The 23,562-nt window shown below is 43.5% G+C and overlaps 1 protein-coding gene across 2 annotated transcripts in view; it reads left to right on the top strand.

Annotated features, from left to right (window-relative positions):
• WDR49 (WD repeat domain 49) overlaps positions 1 to 23,562 on the top strand; it is a 107,203-nt gene that overhangs the window by 66,093 nt on the left and 17,548 nt on the right. For both annotated transcript variants that reach the window (XM_036494872.2, XM_036494871.2), the window contains 8 exons: positions 2,783 to 2,913; positions 5,248 to 5,346; positions 6,803 to 6,967; positions 8,516 to 8,703; positions 9,588 to 9,785; positions 11,351 to 11,532; positions 21,161 to 21,270; positions 23,049 to 23,195. In XM_036494872.2, coding sequence (XP_036350765.2) covers positions 2,783 to 2,913; positions 5,248 to 5,346; positions 6,803 to 6,967; positions 8,516 to 8,703; positions 9,588 to 9,785; positions 11,351 to 11,532; positions 21,161 to 21,270; positions 23,049 to 23,195 — 1,220 coding nt within the window. The remainder of the gene's footprint in view (positions 1 to 2,782; positions 2,914 to 5,247; positions 5,347 to 6,802; positions 6,968 to 8,515; positions 8,704 to 9,587; positions 9,786 to 11,350; positions 11,533 to 21,160; positions 21,271 to 23,048; positions 23,196 to 23,562) is intronic.

Below are 23,562 nucleotides of genomic sequence, written 5' to 3'. Positions count from 1 at the left end.
TGATCTGTGCTTTCATGGACGACTCCCATATAAAGATACTTCAAAAGTTTGTTTAAAACAGGGCTAAAATACAAGTTTCTTTTGATAAAAAATACCGTGAAATTCTCACACATGAGGGGATTTTCAAACGCGAATGGAAATGTTAGTTATGAGAAATGCGTGTGTGCATTTTGGTTTTAGGGAAGCCACACAGACGTCTGCTGTAATTCCGTCTCCTTCAACAGTACTGTCTCCTTATATAACTGAGCAGCAGGGATAGAATCGTGGAGAACAGCTGTTTCCCAACAAGTGGATTGAGGATGGGGAGTTCATCTAGTGCGCCAGCCACATTTCACACTGCAGTGTCCGGGTGAAGTCCAGTCCTCCCGACCGCATCTTCCCAATCATGGCCACACTGAGAGGCCGGTGTGGCTGCGCTCATAACTGGGTCCCTGCCACCTCTACTGCGAACCTGTGAGTTCTGACACCCAACATTGGACTGCCCCACCTGGATGCTGTGGGCACTTGAGCAGTGACCTAGCACGGGGAACCTCTCCCCATCTCTGTGCTGGTCTGCCTGTCAAATAAATATAAGTTTTTGGAAAGTATGTTAGACTCATGAATAATAACTTTCCACATCTGTATTTTTTCAGTAAATGGTTTTAAACCATGGCATTAACACCTATCTTTCATCGTGCTGTTTTTTCTAATTGGTCATCTTTAAAATTCTATTCATTTTTTAATTATTATTGGAAGGTCAGATTTAGAAAGGAGAGCCAGAAAGAAAGATCTTCCACCCTCTGGTTCACTCCCCAAGTGGCCGCAATGGCTGGAGCTGAGCCTATCTGAAGCCAGGAGCCAGTAGCTTCTTCCTGGTCTCCCACATGGGTTCAGGGTCCCAAGGCTTTGGGCCATCTTCCAGTGCTTCGCAGGCCACGAGCAGGGAGCTGGAAGGGAAGTAGAGCTCTGAGATATGACCCAGTGCCAATATGGGACCCTAGCATGTGCAAAACAAGGACTTAACCACTAGGCCACCGTGCCGGGCCCAAACTTCTATCCATTTTTATGCTCCAATTCCAATGTCCGTTCTCAACTCAGCCTTCGTGATGGCTGCTGTTCCATGATGATTGGTCTGCACTTGCTCCGTGTTTATAATAGGTCACTTGTAATTTAGTCATCTTTGCCCCTGGCTCTCTACCCCCTTGTGTACCATGAGTAGGAACTTTCACACAGAAAACAAGCAATTCTTATAGAATCAGTGGATACTAATAGCCAATTATCAGGATAAAGCTAGAGAAAGTGAACTTGGCCAGCAGAGTGTCACAGCTGCTCAAGTACGGGTTGTAATGCTGAACTAGGTCACTGTCACGGAGCGTGTAAATCCAAAGTGGAGGAATGAGTCTGTAACACATGGTAAAAGTAGAATTTAAGTACTTGATTTGATCAGGGATGAGAAGCGCTTCAGGCGTTGGAGTGCTGGTTCGCTAACCAAAGTTGGAATTCAAGACAGTGGGCTGTGTGGAGGCAAAATCGCGCATTTGAATTTCTGGTATGTTAAGATCTGTTGCCGATGGAGGAACTATATAGAACTGTTCACAGGCACATGGAACTTACACAACACTGGAACACGTTAAGACAGAGGATCATTTTTTGCATTGTTTTTATGGAAATGACATTGACACCAACAGTGGTACAGGGTGTCTCATTCAGTCAATTTGAGTGGATAGAGACGAGCAGAGGAAGGACAACGTATGTGTTGAACAAGACATGAGAACAGATTGGAGGGAAAGTAGAGACTAAAGAATGACAGGTCAGAGGCAGGAAGGAAAGCAATGGGAACAGAGTTTTAAGGAGTGTTGTTGAGGGGCAGAATGGTAAAATACTGCTGGCACAGTTAGGCAGACTTCAGCGAGCAGGGACAGAAGTAAAATTTCAGGGGAATGAGGTGAGTGTAAGCAGAAAGACAGCAAACAATTGGTTACAGGTGCTCATTTGAGGTGTGAGTGATCCTAAAAAGAGAGACAGGGTTATCACACCCTGGAAGACAAGGCTCGAAATTTCAAGTGGAAACATGTTGGCATTTATGCCCGACACAATTTAATATCTGTTCCTCCCTGTTTCACCAAACCCCAGAAGTTTCATTTTCTACCCATCCTGGCCTATCCTCTAATTCATCACCAGTGCCCCAAGGCGCTGACCTCTCTAAAATCATTTTTCTGCTTAAAATGTTCATATCTTGTGTCTTATGTCTTTAGAGTAGTGCTTGCCGAGTGTCTGACAAATTTCCTTCTGTAAGATGCCGCAGACACCAACAGGTTAAACTCTGTAGTTTTAATTAAGCCAGGGCAATCACACCGGGAATGTTGATGTGTTAAATGTTCTGAAAACTTGATGTTTGTTTTAACTCCAGAGCATTATTTGCTCACAGACCATCTCCACCTTTCCACCAGCAATTGTTACTGTGCCAAAAGTCTCAATGGTTGCATAGTTTCATGTTAAGACTTTGCTTTAGAGTGTCGATGGTGAAGAATTAATCTATGCTTGACAAATATATGTTGATATCAGTGACTGTGAAAAGGTAAATGTCTATTGTTAAATACTCATAATTTACCAGGGAATCAAACAAGAGAATTTAAAAGACATTTCTGTATGAGAAGTTCAGTATTACTGCTGACAGGTCAGATAACATCCAGCAGGTTAGTCTTCTAGAGCTTGAACATCACACCACCCAAATGGGCAACGGCCGGTCAATGCCTGTAGCGCTTTTAGAGTAACAGTTAAATTCCATATTGTTTTGCACTAGAGCTATTACTGTGTTTCGACCCCAGAACTTCAAGCAATTTTTCATCCAGCCAGAAGTGTGGAAAGGCGGAGTACAACATCAGGACGACATTCTTTGTGCTGCGTTTTCACCCCCACAAATCCTGGCAACAGGTGAACGGAACCTCCATGTGAACATGGGAGTTTCATTGAGTTCATCAACCTTTACAAAAGCCTTTTCTCAACTGAAAAAAAAATGAGTGTATTTCTGTAAAAAATATTACTGCTCCTTGGATCCTGGGGCAAGGCATTAGTGGTTATTACGAACATCTGTCTGATTCTTTGGTTCAAACCACTCGTGGTTTGACTACTTGTCACTGCACAATACTGGGCAGGCTTTCTAAACTCTGAATCATAGTTTTCTCCAATAAAACATAACGCATCTAAATTTTGGTTTTCAATGCAGCTTGTGTGTGTATGGCCTTCACACAGTGCTGGACATGCGATATGCTCTTCAACAACCGTAAAGTTTTGGGTATGGCCCATTTTCAGGATCGCTACTTGCATGGTTGACTGGCAGTGACACCTTGGTATCACTCAGACATTTCATATTGGGAGTCTAGGAATCCTTTGTGTAGTTTTGTCCTGACAGTATGGGTTAAAGACTATCCTCACAAACTGCAAAAACAAGCCCTCCAAATGATTCATCAGCATGCTTTGATGTGACATATTAAAAAGAACTATAAAAAGTGCTACATTATTTCTGGTCAAAGAAATAAATTCATAAAACAGATTGCAGGATTCTATGAAAGTGTAGAGTCTGAATTTTGACAGTCCAAGTTTTGATTCCTTTTATATAGAATGAAAATTGTTATCAATTAAGGGGGATGAAAACTTACAGGGGAAGCACCAGGATATCTATCAAGTATTAATTGTATGAGGTTGGCCCATCTAATAAGTTTACTATTTTCTAGGATTTCCATGATTCCTTTCTGAAAGGGCCTATTCTGTAGCTGAATTTTCTTCGTAGCCGCTGGAGGCCCGTCCCTGCTGGAAGGATCACAAGCTATGTGGTTGTTACTGTGAAAATGTAAAATGTCATTGCATAGATAGATAGATAATTGTTTCATTCATTCTCATCACTCCTATGTGAAAATGTTTGGCCACTCACATTGCAAAGAAACATCTTGAATTCATCAGAAGGAGAAGATGGGTACCCCCGGAGTAGACAGCTGACTTGCACCAATGTTGTCCAAATTGTGAGCTGAGCAGGTTGCTTTCTTCAAGACATTCTGTAGTCTAGAATGCATTTTTCTCTCTCCAAATTCCAAGAACGCCACTGTGTGCACATCCCACTGACAGCCATGTCTTCCCTACTTTGTGTTTGTTATTGATTGAGCATGGTAGCAAGCTGTACCCACTGAGCCACTGGGAACAGAACTCTGGGCACTGTCATTACTACTCTCAGGACCGGCTTCCCCACTGGGGATTATTTCTGTCCTGCAAAGAGCGATAACAAAGGACTTTCTGTAGGGGATTTTTAGGATTGTAGAAATCAATAATGAATAATGAATATAGGGTGAAGGATTTGAGAAAAAATACATACACACACACAAACACACACACACTTAACACACAGAGATTCCAGGAACAGAAACCTAGAGCTTGATTTATTTGTTCTCATTAAGTAAAATATAGTATGGTGATTATTAAACATTCTTTCAGGTCTTATGCTAGTACTATTCCAAGTGCTTTTCATTCTTTCAAGTAATCCTGTGAGACAGAGTTCTCTACTCCGCAATAGAAATGAGGAAATCAATGCAGCTGATACTTTTAAAGAGCATGTCCAAGGTTGTAGAGCTAATAAGTGGCAGAACCAGGACTCAAAGTCAAGTGTCTAATTGCAAAACCTTTATTCCAAATGCTTTTCTTAAAACTACGAAACAAAAGGGGAACATGGTAATTTATACACATGTACATAAATTATTCTGTGAAGATTATAAAACTCTGAAACAAAAAAACCTAGTTATTGGACCTGGTGCAACAGCTCAATTGGCTAATCCTCTACCTCCAAGTGCTAGAGTCCCATATGGGTGCTGGTTCATGTCGTGGCTGCTGCATTTCCCATGCAGCTCCCTGCTTGTGGCCTGGGAGAGTAGTCGAGGATGGCCCAAAGCCTTGGAGTCCTGCACCCGCATGGGAGACCTGGAAGAGCTCCTGGCTCCTGGCTCCTGGCTTCGGATCGGGTCAGCTCCTGCTGTTGTGGCTATTAGGGGAATGAACCAGTGGATGGAACATCTTTCTCTCTGTCTCTCCTTCTCTACACAAATCTGCCTTGCCAATAATATATATATATGCATATATTTAAACCTCGTTATTATTACTCATGTTTCCCAAAGTATTAAAAGAGTGCCTATTACTTGTGAGAGTCTAGTTGAGATACATTTATAGTGACATTTTCCTGATTATTTTTGCATGTATTTCCTGTTTACATCCTGGCACATGCAGGAAGTTATGATGGAGAAATTGTTCTGTGGAACAATAGCACAGAAAATGCTCACCATGTCCTCCATCCAAAGTACCAGACGCTGGTCAAATCACAGCCAGGTGAGTGCAAGTTTGAACCTGAAATAATGCAGCCCCGTCAGACCTCAGGAGACCTTGTTTATGCATATCTCTGGTGGATCTTGCTCCTAAATTGTAGATGATTGGCAATAAGCGCAAAGGGTGAGCATGTCGCTGTCTTGTCAAAGTGACTAACAAGAAGCTTCAGATCTGTTTAGCTTAGCAAATTCTCTGTCTTGTGCCACTGCTTCTCCTTCTGCAGCATCAGCATTTCTGGGTTACTGAGAGCGAGAACAGGTCCCTCATTTTTGTCTAGTTTAGATTTTGCCAACACACTTTGCTAAATTGCTTTTAAGGGAACCTTGGATACCCCTCGGTAGGAAAATGGGAACTCCTGTTCACTTAATAGGCTATTCAGGCTCAAACTAGAGCATGTATTAAATATTATGCCACCTGGAAATCTTAAATTATTCCTTGCCTTAGAAAGTTGTAAGGAGCATTAGATGCGAGTATATTGTATCTTAAGGGAGTTTAGCAGAGCTCATGAATATTTTACACTTAAGCAAAATGCCTTGACAATTGTCTTTCATAATTTATTTTAGTTTCCTTAGATTCTAAAGGTTTTTTTCTTATACTATTTGTGGGTAATGAATATGCCATTCCTTCTGGTCTAGCAAGATTCTATTGTCTCAATTGCACATACTCAGACTCGGTTTGACATTAAGTTTGTGAAAAGTTAAGGAAACCACTGGATTGCTTAACTAATGACTCTTCCAGCGAGAGGGTTGCTGTCTACCTCATGTACACTGACCTTCACAGGAGTTCCATCTTGTTCTTCCAATGATTGAACTGTGGTTTCCATGAAATGCAAAGAGAAAGCTGATAACAGCAATTCTTTGAAGGACGTGAAAGACGTTGGTATAAATTCCTCACTTGCGATTTTGAAGACATCTCTGTAAGGCTTTTCCACTACTTTATACAATCCACTCATTTGAGAATAATAATCCCAATGTTTGCTAATAAATTCTGTAGATTATGTCATCAGACAATTGAAGTACAATTGAAAGTGCTTTCTCCACGGCAATCCTAACCAAATACTATTACTAAAAAATGACCATTAAAATATACGTAAGCAGTCATTAAATTTCAATTTCATCACAATATTTTCAGGACTGATATTAATAATTAATAGGCTGAAAATGCGGTGATATTAGACTCACATTTGTCTTAAACATGTAATGATCTCTAAGATGTCAGAAGTGCCTAAAATACAAAGTCTCTGTTCATACCAAGGGAAAATGAGGTGAGTGTGCGAGGAGTATGCGGAACAAAATGAAACCAAACGGCCCAAGCAGGGGTTGAACAAATGATGGCAGCCTGATGGATGTTCAGCGCAAGTCTGAGACTTGTTGGTGGTGGCCCAGTTGTTCCTCACAGAGGCTAGTTTTAAACCAGATGTTCACATTTCTTGGGAAACCTGACTTTGTCTTCCTAACAGATTCAAAGCCTCAGAGATGTCTCAGTGCTGGGAATAGCTGCTCCATCCGTCTCCAGGCAGATCAGGCTTGCCGAGGACCCTGGTCTATCCAGGTGGACACCGAGGGTAATCATGCCGTCACGAGGCTCTGCTTCCTTGAAGCACGAAAAAACATTGCGGCAACAGGTAAACATGTGCTTACGTATTTTGCATATAGGTGAATAGAGAGCAATCAAGTTCAGTCTACTTCCAAGACTTGTGGAGTTTAACCACATGCAATTTACAACTCAGGACTGGGTCATGGGACTCCATGAAACATGACAAGGGAAGATGGGGTTGAGTAGATGCCACTGTTAATTTATCCTGTGTTAAATGAATCATGATCAAGGTAAGAAAAATTCTGCCAAGCCATCAACATGAGCATCAATTAAAATTGGCATTCCAGGCATGGAAGATGGTTGCCTTAGTAGAATAGAGGTGCAACAAGACAGATGCTCTAAATATAGGATTCGGTGTTTAGGTCTAAGACAACAGAGAAGGAGATCTTGACACTGACTTCAGACACGTGTTATGAAAATGGACTAGAAGGAAGTAGGGAGGATCTTGGAGACAGAGATCAGAGCAAAATTTGGAATTACCTTTGACATAAAAATCACTTTTTAAGGGGAGGAGGTGATGTAATGAGTTGAGCATTTTTACCAGTGGTGTGTGGTTCTCAGAGTACAGCAGAGTTCCAAGGAAATAGTTTGCTGACATGTATGGTAAACCGGAGTGGTCCAATATGATTTTTCCCCTTTGCATTAGGGTAATATGGGTTACATGATTGAAAAATTAACATATCTGAATCATATTTTCTCTATGCTCTTTCCCATATTTAATTCAGAAATTAAAAATCTACATGATTTTCACATAAAGGTTTATGCTTAAAGCTTAGCAACATTATGGTTTGCACTCACTCTTTGAGCTATTATCCTGAAATTGTTCTTAACAATTCTCAACACCGACTCTTTTTAATGCTATCAACTTCCCCAAACGGTTTCTGCTAATACAGTCCATGCCGTTGTTTCTACTTTAAACAGGGATGATTGTCAATCAGCAGTAAAATTGGAAGCCATCTGCAAATTTACCAAATAATAGGAACTGTTTTACCTATAAAAGTGATGTAGACAAAGCACTTCAACAAAGCATAGGAAAACAGGAAATGAAAGGCTAATTCTAGAAATATTAACAGAAAAATGATCAATTCTTGATAAAAAAGGTAAATAAACTCATAAATTGAAACCCAAACATGCTGTTCAACAGAGAAATCAGAGTAAACTTCTGTGAATAAATATCATGTATCCACATGTATGTATGAGAAGCTTTGCTTCACTGGGCTGTTGGGGACGATGGGTTTTAGGTAGTCAGAGTATGAGATGAATGTTGAAATTAATAGTTTGTAAATTTACTTGAAGAGACTACTTGTAGCTAGCTTCAACATCAGGACATTGAATGCAGGAAAGCACACTAACTGTAACGAAGCACCTTACACACGTGATGTTATTTAGCGGCAACAATTAGTGAGCACCTTCTAGGGCTATGTTCCTGTTACAGAGAATGGGAGTCATGCTGAGAACTGATGTGAAGGCCCCTCATCTCTCCAACCCACTGAGAGCTCCACCAAGGAAAGCAGCGAAGGTGCTGAAGACACGTCCTTGTTTGAGTTTTCTAATCGAGTTTTCTCTTACATGTCAGGAGGATCCAACCTGGTATCATGTGGAGGATCTGGTTATGTTAGATTCTGGGATACATTTAAGAAGCAACTTCAGGCTGAATTTGTGGCTCATAATGGAGTTGGACCCATTATTATGTGTACTGATAAACTAAATCGCTACCTCACCACAGGAGATCTGGATGGGAGATTGAAGATCTGGAATATAGAGGTAGATCAAAACTGGTATCACATCATCTTTATTGTTTTCGAGTTTCACATTTTTTGTAAATTTCAAGTGGGAAGACAGAGATAGGAAGAGAGAGGGAGGGAGAGAGTGAGAGACTTGCAATCTCTTGTTCGTTTCTCAAATGCTTGTAGTATCTGGTGCTATGCCACGATGAAGTCAGAGATCGGGAAGTCTAGCCATGTATCCTGTGTGATCGGCAGCGATCAAAGTGCTTGAGCAATATTCTGCTGCCTTCCAGATTCCACATTGCCAGGAAGCTGGATCCAGAATCCCCTAATCTCCCATGTGAGGTGTAAAAGTCCAAAGTGATGTCCTAACCACTAAACCAACGGGCAAATCCTGATCTGAATGTTTTAAAGAGAGCATTTGCTTGTATTTAGCAGAAATTTCTTTGAAGTAATGGGTGGAGAGAACCAATGTTTTTCTCAAGTCAATAACCCAATTTAGGAATGCAACATTCCCAGTATGGTGATGCAATAACATCATATGAGTATAAAGAATTAGAATATATCATATTTAAAATGAAATTGTAAACCTAATTTTAAGACAGTTACCAGCTCATTGTCCAACATGATTGTCATTCTGAATTAGTGGATAATTTGTTTCCCAATTTTATAGTAGAACTAAAAAGTGTGTAATATGTGAGCACCTATAGCACGGTCAAAATTATCTCCAACAAACCATTGACTTGACTTTTCATGTTTCTTTTCAGTCCTCCCACTCTTGCTCCTTAATTTTTTTTGCACACTTGCCATGTGAGTCAATACAGTTATGCAATTTTTGTATCAGGTGTTTTAAATACATACTGTGTCATTTTAGCCATCCTGTGTGGTTGCTGCAGAGACCTGGCCTGTCTTTTCTCTCAGGAATACTGTCTGAACTCCAGCGAGAGGAGAATTGCAGAGGCCCCACCTCTGCTGAGATCCTTCCAGCCACACGAGGACCGGATTAGTTCCCTGGCCATGTGTGAGGTGGGAGGCTGCGTGCTTGTCCTCTCGTCCTCTGCAGACGGCAGTGTTTGTGTGACTGGCATCTGTGACACGCCTGTTTGCATCTTTGGCCAGGTACAAATACTGCTTCTTTATTACTCCAGAATTTACTTTACATTTAGTAGGAATTTGGGATGTCATTAGATCCCGTCAGCTATTTAAGTTTATTTATAATGAAAAGGCTTATTTCTATAGCTGTAACTCCAGGCATTCTGTCCTGTTTAGTACAAACCATGACAATTCCAAAGCAGATGGCCTCAGAGATGAGGGACTGTGGTATTCTGTGCAGTTCAGCATGGCCTGGGATTTTTAAGGAACTTTCTCCATTGAACTACCTTCAATTTGGAATACTAGTGAAAATACAGTGTGGGTGATGTTCAAGTTAGCCTAGACAGAAGGGTATGACTGTCAAACAGTAATCAGGGATGAACTCTGACTCCTCCTTCATGTTGCCTATGCTACTCTTGCCAAATACCAAGAGCTGATGTTTGCTAAGGTTTTCCTGAGTTGTGTTTTATATGAATTAATTCTACCCTGTGAGGGAAGAACTCTCATTAGTTCCTTTTTATGAATGAGGAAATAGAGGAACAGAGAATTCGAGAAAATCACTTTAGCTCACAGAAGCTGATAAATGATAGAAATTGGCTTTTAACTCAAACTGCCTCATATCAGAAATGTTTTCCATCCTTTCCCCATATAACTAAGTAACCTATAACTTGTACTTGTCTTTTTTTAAAAAATGCAAGTGGGGAGCATGGAAGAAAAACACTCTTCATCCAAAATTTCATTTCTTTCTTCTTGTGCCTGCATGGGGACGCTGTTCCTGTTCCCTTCTCAGTCTGAAGGACAATGAGCATCTGATTGCTGTCAACTAGTGTTATTCAAACATGGTGATGTGAGTGGAAGCCTGAGCTTCAATTTCTGTTTGGCCAAGTAGTGTCATGTGCAAGCTTATATATGAGAATGTGATAATTTCGTTAGTGTTACAAGTTTTGCTGCGGTATTTGTGAAACCAGTTTGATTGGCATCATCCTGTGCTGAAAGAATTCTATGCAATCATTTAGGAAATACAAAGGAAAGGCAGAACAGAAAATACTTTGGGTAGGTAGACACATGTCTGGCTGAACAGTGTGAGTGCTGGAATGTAACAGGGCTGCCCTATGAAGAAGGTGAGGGTTAGACTCTCATTCAGAGAAAGCAGTGGCTGGCAGTGTGGATGGCTGTGTGCTGCATGAGACCGGGCGGGGCATAGCTGGCAGCCTGAGCAGGCAAAAAGCTGCAAGTTTCTTCTAGCAGTTGGCAATGACTATGCAGTGCTAACCTGATTGTGCGGCTGCTTGGGCTCTGCTGGGGCTACAGTGTTTAACAAATATATTTCCTGTTCAACATTTGAAAGTGATAATGACAATATTTCATACTGAATTACTACTTCTTCAGATCATTTTTGTTTCTTAGTATGCTTCCCAATTTTTACCTTTACTGAAATTATGTGAATGAGTTCCCACTCCATCCCATGAGATTGTTGGGTTCTTGTGGCTAAAACTCATGTCTTTCTCATTTGCATGTGTCATCAGGTCAACAGACAAAAATGAAACAAAGACTCTTCATTAAATTAAAGCAGATTTCTCTTTTTTCCCCAGGCAAAACATTGGAATATTGAAAACTATCTTTTTCTTCCCGAAAGAGATACTGATTTAGAGGAAGGTGATGTTCAAAAGAAAGAAGTAAGAGCAATTCCTGTGTTTTCTAAGGAAAAGTCATGTTTAGAGCCAAAAGAACATTCTCCACTTAGTAAGGAAATTACAGATGACTCAACATACCAGTGAGTAATTTTAAGCCTTGCGTGGGTGTCCTGTGTCCTGAGCAGTCTCAGCATGCAGATAAGATTGTTACCAAGCGTCCTTGTGGGTTTTGTGGAGTGTCCAATGACTGCCTCAAGATGTCTGCAGAATTTAGGCTACCGGTAGGGGTCTATGTGGGGTCACATGAGGCTTATCTGCTCAGGATTAGGTTCGGTCCATTCTTTTTCTTTCTCTCTCTCTCTCTCTCTTTCTTTCTCTTTTCTCTCTTTCTCTCTTTATCTCTTTCTTTCTTACAGAGAGAGAAAGACAAGGTCATGTTTTCACTGCTTCACTTCCCAAATGACCACAATGGCCAGACTTGGGCTGGACAGAATCCAGCCAGGAGTGAGCTTCGGGTCTCCCACATGCGTGCAGGGGCCCACAGATTTGGGACATCTGCCTTCCCAGGTACCTGAGTAGGGGCTGGATCTGAAGTGAAGCAGACAGAAGACAGTCCATATGGGACACCAGCATGGCAGGTGTTAACTTTACCGTTAAACAGCACAATGATGGCTTTGGGTTATTTTTGTTGTTGTGCTTGCGAGGAATGACTAATATCAATTCAGAACCTTTCAGCATTTTTTTGTGAAAATCAGCCCCTTTCTTCAAGAATGTGTTTTGCCAGACTCAGATTTGTGCTCGGTTTTGGCAAGGTTCATGGGGGTTAGTATGCCACAAACTTAGAGCTCTTTTGCATAAACGTCGCCTTTCTCTGTGGCTCAGTGTTGCTTCTCTTTACACCACTTTGCTGGATTCCATCCTGACATACACTTCATTATTTTTCTGTGTTTTCTACCCTCTTACCAACATGTTCTCTCATAATTTCACATTTCTTTGAGTTCAAACAGCTATTTAAGAAAATTATTCTTATTGTATTTTCTTTCATGCAATTAATTTTTTATAATTTGCTTTTACTACTTGTAAAGCATTTGCTGAAAAAATTGCATAGAATATTTAAGAATCCCCATATAGCTTTCCTATAGAAGCCTCACTCTGATCACTGTCTCCGACATTAATATTACATTTATTACAAGTGACAAATAAATATTGCTGTGCTGTTATTAACCCAGGTCTGTAGTTTCCATTGAGTTCTAGCATTTGTTGTTCAGTTCTACTGGTTTTAACAGAAACATTATGTGTGTATTCACCTTTACAATATCCTAACGGAACTTTTTTTTCCTTCTCTAAAACTGCCTTGTGCTCAGCTTGCTCTTTCTGCTCCACTTCCCCCGAACGTGGGCAAAAACGGATGTTTCACTGACTTCATCGTTGTTTTTCAGAATGTCGTAGAGCTGGAGTCATGTAGCGTGTAGCCCTTTATAGTTAGCGTCTCTCTCCAAGCAATATGTAACCAAATTTCTTCAGTGCTTTCCCATGACTTGATAATCCATTTATTATTGAATGAAATTCCATTACACTGCTGTATCATAGTTTACTTATCCATTTGTCAGAGGATATCTGGATTGCTTCCCTATTTTGAAAATGAGGAATAATCAATCGATGATATTTGTATGGGTTTGTTTCTGCGACTTGCATTCTGTTACGTTAGACTTATTGGTCTTTTCTTTTAGAAATACTGTAGCTTTACAGTAAGTCTTGAAGTCCGTTAAGACTCATTAAGTAACCTCTGACTCTGTTCTTCAGTATTATACTGGAATTGCTTGGTCTTTTGTATTTTCACATAAACTTTAGTTAGTTTATTGAAAGCCACGTTAAAAACTTGCTAGGATCAATTGAATTATATAGACACCATAGATTATGTCGGGGTTTATTGACATCTTTACAATATTGAATTTCCTTTTTTTAAAAAAAGTTTATTTATTTATTTGAAAGGCAGAATTACGTTGAGGGTGGGAGATGTACCTCGTTTCCTGTTATTTCCTGGCACTTTATATTATGAAAATTCATGCTGCTGTGCTAGTTTTAAAATGTACAGCTCTGTTACAAGTGAGATTTCATCGCTATCGGATTAAGTGGGGCAACAGCAGGCTCATCTGTTGTGCAAGCCCCTGGGAGGCTTGCAGCAGTGAGAAGCCAAGTTGTCTCTGTCATTCTGCATTTTATCCAAGTGAAAATATTTTGTGCCAAAATGTACACATGAGCTTTTACATTTCTGTGACTGAATTCAAATAGTGTAAAGATGCCTCGATTATAAGCTGCAGACTGATGCTGTTTAGAGATGATTGAACTAATTGAGAGAGCGTGGTGGCAGTCATAGTTTCTGAATTGACTTATCACTGACATCCCTCACTCTTCCTGGGAACATGACCAGGAATGCTATGTGGAAAACATATATGCACGATAGCAATTATGCGCTGCAAAACATCCTCTGTGTTGTTCACCCGGTACTGGAGGCGTCATAGGTCATTTCCTCCCCAATAAAACACTATTCTGAAGAACATACCCTTTATCTTATTAGATTAGTGAATTCAAATAGAGAATTACATCAGTTGTTGATCTTGTCCAAAACCAAGTAGGGATGGTAAATGTGTGAACAAGTTTAGACAAGTGGAAATGGAAGAAGCTCATTTGGTGGCTGTGCATACCAGGTGGGTATGTTTAGCTGCCTGGCTGGGGACTGTGCACGCAAGGTGGCTAGGTTTAGCTGCCCGTTTGGTGACTGTGCACACAAGGTGGGTATGTTTGGTGATTGTGCATACCGGGTGGGTATGTTTAGCGACCCGTTTGGTGGCTGTGCATATAGGTGGGTATGTTTAGTTGTCCATTTGGTGGCTGTGCACGCAGGGTGGGTATGTTTAGTGGCCTGTTTGGGGGCTGTGCATGCAGGGTGGGTGTGTTTAGTGGCCTGTTGGGTGGCTGCGCACACATGGTGGGTATATTTAGCTGCACATTTGGTCACTGTGCATACAAGTGGTATGTTTAGCTGGAGGGAGACACAGAAAGATGGAGAAAGGGAAAGACATGAGTTATTGGAAATGCAAAGAGAAAAAAAGAAAATAGCAAATGATTTAAAGTTATATTATTTGTGAAAGCATACTTTTTCTGTACTTAGTAACCTCTAAAAATTCAGTAATTAAGTTGAAAGATTAATATGTGACGCCTTTGAGAAAAAGACACAGCCCAGCCTCTTTCTGCCTAATTTTGCTCATCATTTAACAGAAAGCATCCTCTATGATTGAATCACTCTTCATTGTAGAATTCAAGCAGCTTCACCCTTTTGCCACACTCTCACTCACCAACCTTCATTCTTAGTCTAGAGCGACGAAGAGACACTATTCCCCTCCTGGTGTCCGCCATGTCTGCTTTGGTCACCATTCCTAAAGTCGCGGATGAGGTAGGAATGGATCATTAGAAACCAAGAGAAAGAATCAAATCAGAAATATAATAAGAATTTCCATTAATTCCCCAACAATCTTATATAAAGTAAAAGGCATGCCTAAAATCATTGTTTCATAAACGTGTGAAGTAACTACAGTATTTTAAATTCCATATTATTCTTAGGAGGGAAGTCAAACTTAGTATTATTTGTATGTTGTTGATTGCTTAATTATTCTGCCAGTAGATTTCAAATGAAAAATTGAATTAGAAAGTAGATAACAAATATCAGAAAAACATACAAAGCAATAAAATTTCATTAAAAATTATGCCTTGTAGGATGTAAAACACTTGGGGAATTGACATTATACTGCTGTCAACAGTCTTCGGCAGTAACTCTCCTATGTCATCCTTGACAAATGAAAGTCAATTAAAGTCTACTCAGTTTTTGAAATATGAGTCTTTGAAATGCTAGTACAGCATGCTATTTTGATGTTCATTATATCTCCTTACATTTTGATTAATTATTTTGCTGGTTCCCAATAACGGTAGCAAAAATGGCTGAGGAGGGTCTAGGAACCCTCTACTTGGAGTGAAAAATATTGCCTCATTCTTGCTTAAAGTACTAGTTGGCAGCTCTCAGTGAGTTCTTGGCATATCCCAGGCACAGTTTAAGATCTTCACTAATGGGCCCGACACAGTGGCCTAGTGGCTTAATCCTCACTTTGTATGCTATGGGATCCCACATGACTGTCAGTTCCTGTCCTGGTTGCTCCACTTCCCATGCAGCTCCCTACCTGTGGCCTGGGAAAGCAGTAGAGAATGGCCCAAAGCCTTGGGACCCTGCACCCATGTGGGAGACTTGGAAGGAGTTTCTGGCTCCTGGCTCCTAGCTTTGGATCGGCTCAGCTCTAGCCATTGCAGACACTGGGGGAGTGAACCAGTGGATGGAAGATCTTTCTTTATTTAGTTATCTGTTTAAATTTGCCTTTCCAATAACCTACGTAAGGAAATCTTAAAAAAAAAGATCTTCACAAATTTAGTTCATTTAATTCTCCCCTAACTCTGAGAAATGGCCACGTGAGGGAGATGAGGCACAAAGAAGCTAAGTGATTCTTTCAAGGTCAACCAAGCAACAAGAAGATAGGATCCAAACATGAACAATACTCTGTCAATATTTTGCCACTATTTTATGTTTCCAGTGGAATCAGCATAACATAAAAAATATTGAAAAATTGTTCTTTGCAAATTAAGTCATTACAAATGCTGCCCAGTATCTGTATGGATGCCACTGCTCTGGGCATCTCCTCTTTTTATGTCTCGTAGGATACTAACACTTAGACATTCTTCACACCTCCTCTTGAACGCGAGAAATGTGAGAAAGGAGATTAGAGTATTTCCTTCTCGTGGAATTAATGCCAAAGCTGTTGTCATCTCCACTTCGTTATTTTCCTGGATTATGTTCATTCTCCCAAAAGCTTTAAATCTATGCCTGAGCTTTTCATTAAACTCTCCTCCCATTTTATCTCCATTCATCATCTCTTCTTTTGGGAATATTTTCCTCTTTTCAGCTCCTTGTACATTTCCATAGAAACTTCCCTGACTAATATCAGAGATCTACAAAAAAAGAAGCAATAGGCTTCTGTCCTTTGAACGTACCGATGATTATATGAGCATACAGCACACGGAGCGTCCATTTGTTTAGAATTTTGGCATCTAGGCACACTGATAGGAACCAATACAAGCAAATAGTGTGATTTGTTGCAGTTCTAATATGCTTTTTTAGTCTCTTAGTAATTTTCTACTTATGTGGATTAAAAAATATTTAGTTAAGATGGAAGCAAAAGGTTTTTTCTTTTTCTTAATTCAAAAGATATTTTATTTAAATTCCATTGGATGAGACAGCCAGAAAGCAAATGACCCCAAAGTAAGGAAAAGCTAGAGCATTTTGAAAAAATGAAGATCTGAAATTAGCCTCTCGTGTTCTTGCTTCCCTTTCCTTTTCTTCACTTCCCATCTATTCTCTTTCTTTTCCGTTCCCTGCCCTGCCCTGCCCTGCCCTGCCCTGCTCTGCCCTGCCCTTCCCTGCCCTGCCCTTCCCTGCCCTGCCCTGCTCTGCCCTTCTCTGCCCTGCCCTGCCCTGCTCTGCCCTGCCCTTCCCTGCCCTGCCCTTCCCTGCCCTGCTCTGCCCTGCCCTTCCCTGCCCTGCCCTGCTCTGCCCTGCCATGCCCTGCCCTTCCCTGCTCTGCCCTGCCCTGCCCTGCCCTGCCCTGCCCTGTTCTGCCCTGCCCTGCCCTGCTCTGCCCTGCCCTTCCCTGCCCTGCCCTTCCCTGCCCTGCCCTGCCCTGCCCTGTTCTGCCCTGCCCTGCCCTGCTCTGCCCTGCCCTTCCCTGCCCTGCCCTTCCCTGCCCTGCCCTTCCCTGCCCTTCCCTGCTCTGCCCTGCCCTGCCCTGCCCTGCCCTGCCCTGTTCTGCCCTGCCCTGCCCTGCTCTGCCCTGCCCTTCCCTGCCCTGCCCTTCCCTGCCCTGCCCTGCCCTGCCCTTCCCTGCTCTGCCCTGCCCTGCCCTGCCCTGCCCTGTTCTGCCCTGCCCTGCCCTTCCCTGCCCTGCTCTGCCCTTCCCTGCCCTGCCCTGCCCTGCCCTGCTCTGCCCTGCCCTGCCCTGCTCTACCCTGCCCTGCCCTGCCCTGCCCTGCCCTGCCCTGACCTGCCCTGCCCTGACCTGCCCTGCCCTGCCCTGCCCTTCCCTGCCCTGCTCTGCCCTTCCCTGCCCTGCTCTGCCCTTCCCTGCCCTGCTCTGCCCTTCCCTGCCCTGCCCTTCCCTGCTCTGCTCTTCCCTGCCCTGCCCTGCCCTGCCCTGCTCTTCCCTGCTCTGCCCTGCCCTGCTCTGCCCTTCCCTTCCCTGCCCTGCTCTGCCCTGCCCTGCTCTGCCCTTCCCTGCCCTGCTCTGCCCTGCCCTGCTCTGCCCTGCCCTGACCTACCCTGCTCTGCCCTTCCCTGCCCTGCTCTGCCCTGCCCTGCTCTGCCCTTCCCTGCCCTGCCCTGCTCTGCCCTGCCCTGCCCTGCTCTGCCCTGCCCTTCCCTGCCCTGCCCTGCTCTGCCCTGCCCTGCTCTGCCCTTCCCTGCCCTGCCCTTCCCTGCCCTGCCCTTCCCTGCCCTGCCCTTCCCTGCCCTGCCCTGCCCTGCCCTTCCCTGCCCTGCCCTGCCCTGCCCTTCTCTGCCCTGCCCTGCCCTGCCCTGCCCTGCCCTTCCCTGCCCTGCCCTTCCCTGCCCTGCCCTGCCCTGCCCTTCCCTGCCCTTCCCTGCCCTGCCCTGCTCTGCCCTTCCCTGCCCTGCCCTGCCCTTCCCTGCCCTGCCCTGCCCTGCCCTGCCCTGCCCTGCCTTGCCCTGCCCTGCCCTGCCCTGCCCTGCCCTTCCCTGCTCTGCCCTGCCCTTCCCTGCTCTGCCCTTCCCTGCCCTGCCCTGCCCTGCCCTTCCCTGCCCTGCCCTGCCCTGCCCTTCCCTGCCCTGCCCTTCCCTGCCCTGCCCTGCTCTGCCCTTCCCTGCCCTGCCCTGCCCTTCCCTGCCCTGCCCTGCCCTGCCCTTCCCTGCCCTGCCCTGCCCTGCCCTGCCCTTCCCTGCCCTGCCCTTCCCTGCCCTTCCCTGCCCTGCCCTGCCCTGCCCTGCCCTGCCCTGCCCTGCTCTGCCCTTCCCTGCCCTGCCCTGCCCTTCCCTGCCCTGCCCTGCCCTGCTCTGCCCTTCCCTGCCCTGCCCTTCCCTGCCCTGCCCTGCCCTGCCCTGCCCTTCCCTGCCCTGTCCTGCCCTGCCCTGCCCTGCCCTGCCCTGCCCTGCCCTGCCCTGCCCTTCCCTGCCCTGCCCTGCCCTGCCCTGCCCTGCCCTGCCCTGCCCTGCCCTGCCCTTCCCTGCCCTGCCCTTCCCTGCTCTGCCCTGCCCTGCCCTTCCCTGCCCTGCCCTGCCCTGCCCTGCCCTGCCCTGCCCTCCACTCCCTCTCCATTCATTCCCTCCCCTCTCATCTCCTCCCCTTCACTCTTTTTTTTCTTTGTTCTTGTATGTCTTTTTCTGTTTGAAGGGGAGGAAGGCAGAAAGATTAATAGAGAGAACTGCTGTCCGTTGGTCCATTTTTCAAATGCATGGCACACAGATCTGTATTAGGGGAAAGCTTAATTCAGGAGCAAAATCTAGGAATAGCACCGACACACTCCGATCTGAGATGTAAATGTCTTAACTGGTATCTTAACTGCTGCACCAGAATGTTCCTCTACCCAGGATTTCTAGGGCTGGTGTCGTGAAGAAGTTCCCACTGCTCCACTTGCGACCAAACCCTTGCTGATGTCCCTGGGAGAGCAGCAGCACACGGCCCACATGCTTGGGTGCATGTTGCGGTGCGGGAGACTTGGATTTTGACTTGTGCATGCCAGGCCGTTGCACTTTGTGGAGGGTGCTGCAGGATCTCTCTTTTTCTCTCTCTTTCTATGACTCCAACTTTTGAATAAACAAACATGTCCTAGGGAATTCCTAATGCAATAAATACGGTAGTTTCCTGTGCCACAGACTGCCTTTCTGGTATTCACCACCAAGGTTTTGTTTGATTCTCTGCCTATCTTAAAATGACGATGATACTATCATTTTTGTCTTCTATGTCCAATGGGGGAATAATTTAAGGAGCTCCTCCCATGGTACAAAGAAGCGGTGCTTAACTTTTCTTCCTCAATCTCTGTAACTGTGGGCAGATTTTGTAGCTGGTTTGTTTTTGGTAACTTATCTTCAGAGAAAAAGAACCTCCAGTGGTTATTGAAAACTGTTAATACTGTGAGCCTGGAGAACTGACCCCTTGGGAACGTGACCAAGGTTACCACCATGGGGGTATATCAGGTAGGCAGCACTTCACACGCACCGTCCTCTCTGCTCCAATCAGTAGTCCCTGTCGGCTCATAAGAAAATTATCAGATAGAGCCACCTTGAGGAGCAGTGTGCCGACAGTCTGACAAGGTCATAATAAATAGGAAAGGTGTCACAAACTGTCACGGGATACAAGATGCCCAAGGAATCAGACAATTGGATGCAATGTTGATCTTACATCAGGAAAACTAAAGCAAAGCTTGCAGGGTGGCTAATGGCAATATACAAATACTGACTTCTTAGTTGTGATCAGTGGTAATATAAGACATTAGCAACAGGAAAAACAATGAGTGGAAGGCATAACAGAACTGTAAATCTAAGACTATTTTAAATGAAGAGATTATAAATACAGAAATCAGCAAGTAGGTATCTGAAGCCATATCAGTAGCATCTGATATTAGCTGTAAGAGAGCTACATGATCTGACGTTGCTTAGTTGTTAAATACTTTGGAGTTGCAGTGTTGCAGTGCACAGTGGATTAAAAGGAAGGAAGGGAATTAACAAGTATTGATTCCTAGGACTTACCGGGCACAGCTCTGAGCTTTCATTCATTGCTATGTCCCTTAGAATTAATGCAAGAATTCCATTTCTGCAGGAGAAAGCTGAGGCTGAATGTAAAGGGGACCTTTCCGAGTCCCATTGCCATGAGCTACACAGTAGGGTTAGGGAGCAATGTTAGGGAGCGGGAGCGTGGTCAATGAGATGACCAGAGGAGGCAGGCAGAGACACTGGCAGGGAGAGGCCTACCACAGCGCCGCAGCTGTGACGATTGCGGAAGGCAGAAGCCGTCTGGCCTGCCTAGCCCAAGTCAGAAGTCATGATTTTTGGTAATGCAGCGTTTACCTGTTAAGGCTGAATTCTATGACAGCTAATGTTAAATATATTTGGATTTATTTTCTATTTTCTGACAGAATTATATATAGTTGCAAAATGATTCCATTCCTTATGTTTTATTGATTAAAAACCCTTCCTATGGATTCAATCTAATTTAATGTTTTCTTAGAGGTTCAAGTAACAGCTGCAAAAATGCTAGAAATCTTTGCATTTGGGGTTCCTTACATAAAAGCCCAGGCCTAGCATTGTATAAATAGCATTTGATATATGATCCTAAAGCTTACTTCTCATTAATCATGGCGTTTTCACATAGGGCAGCAAAGTGGTGTGTATTTCTCTAAACATTTCTTCTGTGTAGTGTCTTTCTTCCCTCTGCCTGTCTGGTTGCTATGGGGACAGAGTATTTGCATAACTGTATTTTTGATCTCTCTGCCTCTCCTCCTTTCACATCCTCATCTGGGCACAGGCAGTTTAAAACTCAGGACTTGATGGTTATAAAACATTGTCAGAAATAAGGGTTTTTTTGTGTAAGTAAGATACATATTCACAGTCAGTGTGTTTGTCCTAAAATTAATATTTCATTTCTGTATGTTTTCTTCCAGACTCAGACCATGTGAAGACATAAATTTAGTTATGAACTATAAGGAAAGAAATAGTTATATGAAAATCACGCAGGAACTCTCTTCTGGTGAGGCTGTACAGCAAGCACCCAGTGAGTAATGATTTTGTTCTGTATTTATAGTGTTATTTTAATGATTGGTGCAAATAAGAGAAACAACACACATACTCATTAGTACTGCTATTCCTTGATAAACTAATTCTTTAGTAACATGATTGCTGTTATTATTCCTAAATAAAATCAATGCAAAGCCTTGTGATTTCCATGGACACAGGAATGAAGTGAGGTTAGTCACTGAGTGGCCTGCCCCAGCAGCACAACACCCAGGTGGACGCAGTGGACCTCTAAGCAGGAGACTTCTAAGTTTCCCTGCGGCGCCCTGTGCAGAAAGGACACCATGGTGTTAGTGCCTTTCTTTATGTGCTTAAGAAATGAAAATGAGTAAAAGCATTTTTTTGTTCTCACAATCCTAAAGTCCTCTAGAACACTGTTGGTCTAGTTTTGACTGACAGGTATGGAATTAAACTGGAAGGTCATTGAGACAATAGGACCGTTATCATGCAGCAGGGAATTATTTCAAAACTCAAATGAGCATCATTCCTTAGGAGGCATCATGGCAGGAACATATTTTTCTTACTCAAACCGGTTTTCAGTCATGTCCTGGGAGCTGCCCCTACTTAGGCAGGTTTATTGATTTCAGGGTATCTGCTGAGACTTTGTGATCAGAGAGACACAATTACATGTTAGCATGCAAGGCCAATTTATAAACCCATCTACTCCAGCCAATGTTTTCTCGCAGTTATGTGAGGTTTTATGTGTAAAGCACCTGACTCCTACTAGTCATGTTACAGAAACTCATTGTAGTCTTATCCATGGGGATGTCATTATTATCATTGTTCCTGAGAGCACACTGCTTGGCGATAAACAAGGAAACACTTCTGTTTCCTGGTGGTGCAAACCCAGGTAAGCTCCTAAAGCGTCATGAATCCCTCTGTCCAGCGACACCTTTCAGGCTACGGAGATTTCCTCTTTCAACTTAACGTGTTCAAAGACTGATTCCTGGTCCTGACCATCAGCAATCAGTGAAACTGACTAGGCTGCTCCTGCCACAAGCCAAGGGTTGCACGCACCAGTTCACGCCTTCCAACAGGGTGACCTTGATGCCTGCAAAACTTAAGAACCATTGGCCTCGGCCATGGCCTGTCCTAAAGCAGGTGTTGTATATGAAGTTCTTCTCCTCTTCTTAAGAACAGGGCCGCGGTGCTGACAAAACACAGTTCCTACTATCACAGAACTAACAATCAGACAGAAAACTACCCATTGGATTAATGTTTTTTAGCTTTCTGTTTCCTTCTGCATCATTGTATGCAACAGGAAGAATATTTTTAACAATTTTGACCAAGACGTTGCTTCCCATCAGTTCAATCTGTTCACAGTAAATACAGGAACACCACTCTGGCTTACACGGCAATGGAATGAAAAAGTACCAGCAAAAATTTTTTTTGCATGTTTGGTTAAGCTAAGCACTGAAAACTACAGATTCCATTTCACAAAAAAATGCAATTCTCTTGTAGATAATAGAACTGGGCACTTTTCCAAAAGATTATTCATTTTCAAAGGAAAATAGCAGGGGAAAAATACAAAATAAATGAATGGGAAGCCTTGAATTTCTTTTGGTCCCTTTGAATAAGAAGGAACGTGGATGTCTTTGAACAGCTGTGTTTATAGTTTGATGATCTCTGCAGCTGGGCTGGCTGCCTAACAGGAAGGCTCAATTTAAAAAAGTGAACTTGGGGATTTGCTGGCTCCTTCCAAGGAATGATGATATCCTATTCTTTTTCCTGTCCTCACCTAAATCGTGCTTTGCACAGGTGTGTTTAGACTCTTACATGTGGGATCCCTGAGAGAACTGCCTGTGGTGTGCAAACCCGCTTTCCTTCTGGACCCCGAGCAGTACTTCCGGGCAGAGGCACCAGACGACCATCCCCCATCCCCAGAGCTTCCGGCACTTTCCGAAAGTAAGTCCTCAGCCATCACCCGCCGTCATGTTTCTGTGAGAGTCCATTGATTTCAAAAAGTAAGGTATGAAGCATGAAAGTAGCTCCGCTTGCCTGGTCGGTTGCAGGAAAACCAAGTGTGGTTTGACTGTCAGCACTGATGGCCCTGCTGATCTGGGCTTTCGGAAGGGAGAGCTAACAGGCTGGAACATGAATGGGTATTTTGATTTTGCCATTTTTCTGGCATTGGAATCCTGTGACCATGTGTCTGGAGCTGCTGCGGATGAGGGCCTCTCTCACCAAACAGCTTTAGTTTTCAAAACTCATCGTGGAGAAGGAGCCATCGTTGGCAAGCTGGTTTTGTCCTTCCCATGTGGCACACTATAAA

Source organism: Ochotona princeps, chromosome 3, assembly GCF_030435755.1.
Source record: "Ochotona princeps isolate mOchPri1 chromosome 3, mOchPri1.hap1, whole genome shotgun sequence".
Taxonomy (NCBI): Eukaryota; Metazoa; Chordata; class Mammalia; order Lagomorpha; family Ochotonidae; genus Ochotona; species Ochotona princeps.
The sequence above is the reverse complement of the archived record's forward strand: the minus strand, read 5'-3'. Positions and strand labels throughout refer to the sequence as shown.